This window comes from Pavona decussata, unplaced genomic scaffold (assembly GCF_977016875.1).
Source record: "Pavona decussata unplaced genomic scaffold, jaPavDecu1.1 SCAFFOLD_149, whole genome shotgun sequence".
Taxonomy (NCBI): Eukaryota; Metazoa; Cnidaria; class Anthozoa; order Scleractinia; family Agariciidae; genus Pavona; species Pavona decussata.
The window spans coordinates 808931-818050 of record NW_028145561.1 but is presented as its reverse complement, the minus strand read 5'-3'; the positions used below and the strand labels follow the sequence as shown (position 1 = coordinate 818050).

Below are 9120 nucleotides of genomic sequence, written 5' to 3'. Positions count from 1 at the left end.
TCAGTTGTCATTTCTTGATTGTTTTACAGCATAGTACAAGCAAGTATATTGAAAGCAATGTTACAGTATATTCCTGGTCTAAATTTTATCCTCTGTCCGTTTTTTACGCCCGGTCTGTAGTCTGCGTTTTACACTGACCGATTAAGTAATAAATTTTAGAATCTAATAAAGGTTCTGACAGTAAAATCCGAGCTTTCAACCCATTTTATTGCATTCAATTCGTGTGCATCTATCTGGCCAACAGGATTTAGCAAAGTGGACAGGGATATCTTGTGTTGGCTTCATCCCCCCCTCGCAAAAGTTTTTGTTTTTTGAAAAAAGGGAATTCTGATTGAAATTGGTGTTTCGTGGGAATTTCTTTTTGTCAGTATCTTTCACCCATTAATCGATGAAATTTGTCCTCGCGTCACATAGGCGAAATTTGATCCGTCTCCAGTGCATTCGTTTGTTTACCCAAGATTACGCAGTTGTCACGATTTGGCAATTAAAATAGAGAGAAAAACAGACAATGCTTTCCTAAAGGAAAAATTTATTCAGAAAAGTCTTTGTTTACGCCTAAGAAAGAAACGCTTATAATTCTAAATGTGAGACGAGAGGCGCGAAAGCGATTTGAAGGAACTACCAGTCCATTTCGAAGCGAATTTATCAACCCGTGCATGCCACGTTTTTCAAATTTTCGCAAAAACTGTTCAGAATATAAAGAATCGGTCAATTAGAATGGTATTTCAGTACTAATTCACGATCAAACCTGTAATTTTTCAGCCGTTGAATTCCCAGAAGTACTAAAAAATTTTGTAGAAAGTCCGTGGCCTGAATAAGGATTTGAGATGTCCGCGCTCCGCTAACTCGTCGCCTGGATAAAACAACAATTTGTACTCGAAGCAAAGTTTCTTCGCCGTTATTTCTCGAATTTCCGCTATCGAAACTGTTGAGTATTCCTAAGTAGTTCTTCTTTCGATGTAACATTTCGAAAGTTGTGTTTTCCTTCGGAAAACGCGAAAATCGGCGACTGAAAAATGGCCGATCCATGCAAACCCATGCAGCGACAAGATTACCTACGCATGCGTATTAAGGCCCAGACGGCGATTTGTGACTGAATGAGGAAAACAAAAACAAAAAAAAAAAAAAAAAACGAAGGGCAATTTTCAACTTGGTCTCCCTTTGGGATGCCCAAGTAATAAAAAAGAGCGAAAAATTATTTTCTTTACCAGAAATATATTTCGGTGAGATTTGCATGCAACTTTAGTTTGAGAGGGTTTGACTTGATAGTCTCGTACCAGCTCACATTTGGTATCGCCGCGCAACGCTCTTCCCTTCCAGGGACAAGCGTCACGCCCTTCAGGGAGGAGCGTCACGCAACACTAACCCTTCAGGGAGAAGCGTCACGTCACGCGCTTCCCTTCAGGGACAAGCGTTCCGTGGCCACCCAAATAACGGCTGGATAGGAGAACAATCGCTAGACAGCCGAGGCTGCATAACAGGCGTTATACACACGCGAAAAAAACTTGTAAAAATAAAAATATAATAAGATGTTCACCAAAGCTAATGAACAGTTACGACATCACTATACAACTCCACGAGATGGTTGACGAAACCCGTTCAGAAATTTCGTCCTGTTTATATTTGTCTAAATTCATTCCTTTGCTACCTCTTTCTTTCTAAATATAATCAATCAGCTCAAATTATTTATATAACTCTCAAGACATCAATATGATCGAGTTAAGAGCATTTCGTTTTACACTTCTCCGTGATTTTAGGGAGCTTAAGCAACGACGACGGCAACGAAAACGTCACCTGAAAATATATCTTTATATCATTTGTGCTACTTCGCGATTATTTCAACTCGCTCAACTTTTACAAAAATGGCGAACTATCCAGGAACCAAATTGGTAGGAGTGGCGTACAAGTTATGAGGGAAAATGAAAAATTCACCGTCGTGCGTTTACGTTCTCCACAAAACCTTAAATGTCTCATTTCACGTTGTTGTTTTGCAGAGGACGGCAAAGAAATGTACCAAAATGTAAAACGCACGTGCAGAGCGATTGTTTTTGCTCATTAAACCTATTGCTTTGCGGCGTTGTCGTTGCCGTCGCCGTCGTCGTTGCTTAATAGGGAACTTAAAATCCGACAACGGCGGGTGTCTGCGACGGCAACTATGACCGTGGAAAACTGGGGAGAGACCGCCGTTGCAAGGAGTGAAAAGTAAAACTTAAGAAACCGACCAGAGGACGGCTGTGTGTTGAAGAAAGGGTTCAATAATTTTTATTGTAGTTATAGCTTCATTTAGATCGGCTAGTGGCCCTCTCCTTGAAAGCTTCGACGACTGAGAAATTTCAGAGGACGAATTTGTTCTCTTGTACGGTTAAAATAACTCGAAAAATCCAGATTTTTCTTTTGCTTCTTCATTCCGTAGAGATTCTGCCATTTAAAATTACATATTTTCAATGCAGGTAACAAGACAACGTGTAAATATGCGTACAGACAAAACCAAACCAGATTAAAAAAAAAAACAACAAAAACTTGTAAATATACGGAGAATAGAAATCATCGCTAAACTAATGAAGATACAATATTTCAACTCCATTCCAGAGTTATAATCATATCGTGACATAATTATGGCTTTGGAATATAGTTGAAATATTGTATCTTCTTCATTAGTCCTGCGATGATTTCTATTCTCGGACTCGCCTTTTTCCTTGTTGATTTAAAACTGTCTGATGGATCTGGATCAAAACAAGCTCGATTTTGTGTTGTCAACAAACTGAGCCGAGATTGTGGAATGTTGACTCGTTATTTCGATGAAGGACGACTCGTCTAATCTGGGTACAACAACAGAATTTAAACGGGGTATTTAATGACTGAAATCTTTATATTCCTAACAGTTCATCACGAAAAAAGGAAAACTTACTGGTTTGGAATTGGCGGCTTCGTGACTGAGCCACAGCGGCTTTCCATGTGGTCATCGACAGCCCGCCAAGATGGACAAAATGAAACGGAGATTTATCCTTTAAAATCGTTTTCTCTTTGTAAAATACTTAAATAATACTATCCACTGAGATTGAAAAATCTTTAACTATTGAAAGTATCAAAGAATTTCGTCGAATAAGACCTAAAATGAGATAATTTTACTCACGTTTTAGACGCGACGGCAAACTAGGCATTTTGACGTCGTAGACAACCCCGCTACGGCTGGAAACTTTTCACGACGGCTGTCCGGAAGTTATTTGGTAACTTATTTTACTTTCGCCCGCCGTCATAGACACCCGCCGTCGTCGGATCAATAAGCTCCCTTTTATGTCGTCTGCAACTCTGAATAATGACAAGAGAATTTTTGAAACGCGAGAGTTGCTCTGCTTTGCTGTTAATTTAAGGACGGTGCCTCCTAATACAGAAGTATTTTTGCACAGTTTATGACTGTGCGGGTAAAGCAGATCTTGGTATGGGCTACTGGAATCCGGAAAGAAAATTGAGGGTAGTGGGGCTACCAAAGTAAAATACAAAGCAATGTTTGTGTTTTTCCCACATTGAAGCTTTGTTACCTCTGAAAGATTATGCACGGTAACCCCCAATGTTCTTTTTGGATACCAAGAGCGCTTGTTAAGTTCTACTTTCTCCGCATAGTTTTAAACCGCGCAAAAATATCCCTGTATTAGTAGGCATCACCCATAGGAAACACAAGTATCTTGAGATGCACAGAACGTATGCGACGTAACAAATTAGGCATCGTTCTGAAGAAACGGTAGAGCAAGCTTGCTAATTACTGGGTGTCGGTTCAGTTCCTTTACTTTATTTTGTTAATAATCGCACTTTAGCCAATTTCCTGGGTTGAATTTCATTTACTAATGAATTGCAAGATAAGAGAGCTGACGGCTCAGATTCATTTTGAAAATTAGCATGTGTGCGGTTGTAAACCCATAGCGTATTTGTTTTGTGCTTTAATCAAGCCGTTAAGAGGGGATATCAAGCTGCTAAGTATCGGAAGATTCGTTTTCGAGAAATTCAAGTAGATATATTGCTTCAATATCGTAATATCGCTTGGAGATATGTCATACCTTCAATTGTTTTCGAAATTGTTTTTACTGCGATTAAGCCAAGCTACAGAACTAAGATAGTAATTGTTGTTAGGTATCAAAGTTTTCTCTTTTTTTAATTTAATTCAGTGAAGATTCAGAAGTATGAAGATCTCCTGCAAGCCGAAAATACAAGGAAAGGCAAAGGAAAAACTGTAACAAACTGCTTTTGGCCTACTGGCAAAAGTAAACATTTAGTCCTGTTTACATAATCAGCCACTTTTTTGCAGACAACTGATAACAATAGAAAATTCACCGGCTTATACACCAATTTTTTTTATTTTTTCGCATTCAATAATGTTCAAAATATCAAATAAAAGAATGAGAAACGCATTTAAGGCTGGGATGGAAGATTAGCATATGAATGAAAGAAAAAAAAAGGAGATTTGCAAAGAGCGGTTTGACAAAGCTAATTGCAATTTGCCTCGTCGAATCACCGGCAACTTGCCTTGAAGGACTGTCAAGACTGAAACAGGAGTTTTGTAATTACAGTTATTTTGTTTGCGATCAGGAAGCACATTGCAATTGCTCTTCAATTTTGACATCTGGAAATTTTTTGCCAAAGAATAATAGAAAGAAGTCCAATCTTCCGCCTTTGTTTGTGATTTTTAATAACCTATTCCATCTTGGCGAAATTAAATCTCGCGCGTTGGAAATTGCTTTTTCTACCTTAATGTGTAATCAGTTTTGTCAATTTAAAGATACTCACCTATGCTGTATTCTTTGTACATAAAAACGCGATTCCGTTCACGCTTTCGTCTTGTTGAATAGTCTAAAACAACAGCGATCATTGAAATACTTCATTTTAATGCCATTTTGGTTGTATATCATTCTTTCAAATAAATTATTGTTGCCCTCTTCACATGATTTACCTCCGTTTCCTCAAGGTGTGCATTGAAGTCGCCATAATGAAAAATAAACATGTCCGACCACTTCCAACAATAAGGCAGGTGTGTTTAAGTTTTCACATGCCATATACATGTGGGCTAGTCGAAACTGACGCTCGTACCTAAAACATCAACTGGGGTGTTTCATTATGGTTTTGGTTTGTTCCAGCGCTTAAAGAAAAATCGTAGAAACCGATTTCGCGTTTGATCACAGCCTTATATCTCGGTGAATTTCACTGGAAAGGCGGCCGGGAGCCAATCAGTTTTCCGCGCGTTTTCTAATTAGGTTCGCGTTGCCGTTGGCAATTGTCCTTCGTCAAGTTTGTTGAAGAAGAGACAGCGTTGCCAGGAAGGTTTGGGTCAATCGGTAACGACGTTTTCTGAATGATCGTTCAGTTTTAGTATTATCAGATACAAATGCCTTCTCTCAGTTCCTCTACCGTCTCGGAAGAAATGGACGTCGTTAATTGCAGTTTCCAAGAGGTGATCCGCTTTCCCCACACCATGTCAGCACGGGTGACGGCGGTTTCTACCTGTATTATCAGCGCGCTGGGCTTGATAACTGCTGTGTCGTGCAATACGTTATTTGTGGTCGCCTTTGCACGGACGCGGGAACTCCGAACCTTAGCGAATCTGTTCCTCGTCAGTCTGTCTTTCACGGATTTGCTGGTTGGTGCCGTGGTGGAACCTCTGTACATTGCTCGTCAATCTTTGGCTCTATCTGGGTTTGATCACTGTGGAGTATGGATTGCTTATCTTACAATGGCTTTATTCTGCACGGGTGCCTCTTTCCTTAACCTCACATTAATAAGCTGTGAAAGATACGTCGCCATTTTTTCACCGCTAAACTACATGAGGCTGGTGACAAAAACTCGTGTTTTGTCCATCATTGGTTGTATGTGGTTGACTTGGGTGACACTTACTTCTATGCGCTTTGCTGGAATACCTAACCGCATAGTGTATCTAATATGCTTTGCAGTGATCGGTTCATGTTACGCAGTTACAGCTTTTGTCTACTTCTTTATATTCCGCGAAGCAAGGAGACATCATCGAAGAATTGTTGCAGAGCAACAAAACTACGATCCACTTGCCCCAAGCGTAGCACGCGAAACCAAATTCGCCAAGACAATGGCTTATATATTTGGAGCGTTATTAATCTGCTATTCTCCTGGCATGGTCATTTTACTCATTCGCACAATCAAAGGCGATTCACCTGAACTTTTGTACAACTTCTACCCCTGGGCGGAAAATCTGATTTTTCTAAACAGCTCTTTGAATCCCATGATTTACTGCTGGCGTAATCGTGAAATACGGTGTGCAGTGTTTCGGGTTATTACGCCGGTGACAAGTCTGATATGTCCCAATCGTGTGGGATTCTCAGGAAATGTGGGTTATATTGCAGAAGCGAGATCGAGAACCCCGAGAAGCGAATATTTAAGTCATGTTACAAGAGGGAGGGCAGAAAACTCGCCTGAAAGGTTGAAAGACGTCGATGTCCTATCTATTTGCTCTCAAGGATAAAGCTCTGTAATTGAACATTGCATTGCCTGTGTTCAAATTTACGCCCTTTTTAGAAGTGAACTCTTACGGCTTTGCTAATGACAACTGAGTTACATTTTAAAACTACATGTTCAAGCAAGTAAAAACAAGCTGCATTGCATTTACTACTCTATGTATACTGAGCGAGCGCTATTGGTCACCAAAATGAAGAGTAAATGAACATGTCATGTTCAGTTAAGGAAAATGGACGTTTTCACTAATAGTGGTGCACCTTTGGGTAAACAAAAAGAGCCGTCCTTTCTTCCATTAAATAAAGTGGTGTTTAATAAAATGACGCAATTTTTCTTGTAAAAAAGGCCTTTCTACAATTGTTTCAGTTTGTAGATGTAGGTTTTCGCTCACTATATTTCAGTATCAAAGTAAAGCCGACGTTTTGAGCATTAATCCTAGAATTTAATAAAATCGATCAAGTACCTGTATGCAAGGACTAAACACCGCTGTGTACAAACTGCCTGCTGAAAATTTTGTTACCTTGCTTTAAACACACAAATGTTATGAATTGTGATAACTGGCTAAATTTATCTCCCTTGATATCCAGAAAATAACGCTTGAAAGGCTCTCGCAGCAATATTTTTCTTAGATATAATTTAGAAATAATGTTTAGATATAATTTAGATGTAACTTTGGGATTCTAAAAGTTGTTGTTGTTGTTGTTTAAATTGGCAACATTTTAGTCGGTGCACTTCCGAAATATGAATAAATTATCATTCCAAAATGATCCCTTCAATCGCCATTTTTTGCTAAAAATGTACCCCTGAAAATCTGGATTCCGCATTACAACTCAATTTTGCGTAGAGAGCTACTTTTAAGACCAGAGACGCTCAACGGTTTCCCAGATTGTGAAGAAAAATTTAATTTTCTTTTGGATTCGCTAAGTGGCGATTGTCAAAGCGTCGTTTAGTAACAAAAAAAAAATCAAAACAGTGAAAAATAAAAGCAAACCTTTCGTTGAAAGCGTCAAAAGGTTTATCTCACAAAGGTTTCATGCTACGTCCTCCATTAGAGAATTGCTAAATTAAATGCTTTGTACGGAAATTCACCGATAAGCCGTTAGAATATGATTTTATCTGGCTGCAACTTACATTTGTTAACGTTTTAAAAATTATCAAGCCAGTTTTTATTTATTTATTTTATTTTTTAATGCCTCAGATTCATTACCTTCGTCTTCAATAATGGAACATTGACATAAAAAGCACCCAAAACTGGTTTGAGAAACTTCAAAGCCAAAAGCGAATTTTAACCACAACATCCACATCAAGTCGGCTTCTCTTGTGACGACTTTCTCTGTCCCTGTCATGCACACGATTAAATTGATTGTGAAAAGCGACAAAAAGTCCCCTTTTGATCTTTGAATTATCCCTACTATTAGGAAAGTACTTTTCTCTTTGTTCTAAAATCGTTTTAGTGAACTGATTTTTTTCCTATTTCACTTAGAAAAAGAATTGACGCTTCCGCTTTTGTATATGCAGGAAATTTGTGCTGTACCTCTTGAAGTTAATCATCCTGGGTTTTCACAGGTAGTCATTGCTTCCGTCATTAAAACATTTCACTGCCTTACCTCAATTGCGTTTTTGACTTGGAAACGGAAATTAGCATTTCCCTTTGAACAACTCTTTTATTTAAAATGATTTATTACATTTTTTAGTATGTAGTAACAAAATGCAGTAATAAATAAAACAGTAAAATAAAGTAATAAGTAAACAGTGGCAGTCATTAATTTAGTTTATGAATGCATGTTGTCATTACAAAGACAGAAAGATTGCCAGTTTCAGAGTATAAAATATTTTTAGTTTCTATTGTACTGTCTTTTAAAGGGGAAGTATCACGAAAATTTGCTGTCATTTCAAAACCCAAAAATGTTTGACTGTCAGCAGAAACAAGGAAGTAATTGCCAAGTTTGTTAAAAATTATCACCCCAGTGCAATAAAACTGTCGATTAGTGCCTCTGGCCAGAGACAGGGTAGGCCGGTTTGGATTGAAACTTGAAAAATATTAGTTCTCGCATTTTTGTTTCCAAAATGCCCTAGAACAGAGCACAAGTTGTTTCTTTCAAGAATTGAGTTGATTTCGTTCCTCTCGTCATTCTAGAATTATTTGACAGGTGATTGAAGGTCTTATTTCATCATTTTTAACAAAAGATGTCAAAAACCCCATGATACTTCCCCTTTAAATCGGGGGTTCATCTCCATTTTTTTTCTCTCGAAAGTAAAATTAAATTCAATACAACTGGTCTGCCTTAAATGTTTGCGTTGTCACCCGCAGTTGTCTGATTGCTTTCCTTTAAAAAGCTCTTGCCTTCCGCTCCTTCAGATGGACTACTAGTCCTAAAAGGCTTTTGCACATTTTGCCAGCATTATTTATCTAGTTTTAGTAAGACAGAATCATTGAGCATTATTTCAGCATTTCATTGGTGTTTTCATTTCTTGGAAAATAAAGATTTAAAAAGAATAATAATAATAATAATGTTTATTTCTTATATTGCGCAGTCTAACATGCTAGATATGATCGAGTGCGCATTACAAAATCTTAATATAAAGTAATGAATAGCTAATCTAAATAATAACAACAATAATAATAATTTACAATCTCCGGAAAAAACAATA

General features: G+C 38.0%; 1 protein-coding gene across 1 annotated transcript; it reads left to right on the top strand.

Moving 5' to 3' along the window:
* Positions 1-4169: 4169 nt before the first annotated feature.
* LOC146466265 (histamine H2 receptor-like) lies at positions 4170-8122 on the top strand. Its single transcript, XM_085127593.1, has one exon. The coding sequence runs from the start codon at positions 5375-5377 to the stop codon at positions 6476-6478; it is 1104 nt and encodes a 367-aa protein (XP_084983719.1). The 5' UTR covers positions 4170-5374; the 3' UTR covers positions 6479-8122.
* The last annotated feature ends 998 nt before the right edge of the window (positions 8123-9120 follow it).

Bases quoted from the DNA above. Each gene is read 5' to 3' on its own strand.
- LOC146466265 (XM_085127593.1), top strand. From the start codon at position 5,375: ATGCCTTCTCTCAGTTCCTCTACCGTCTCGGAAGAAATGGACGTCGTT.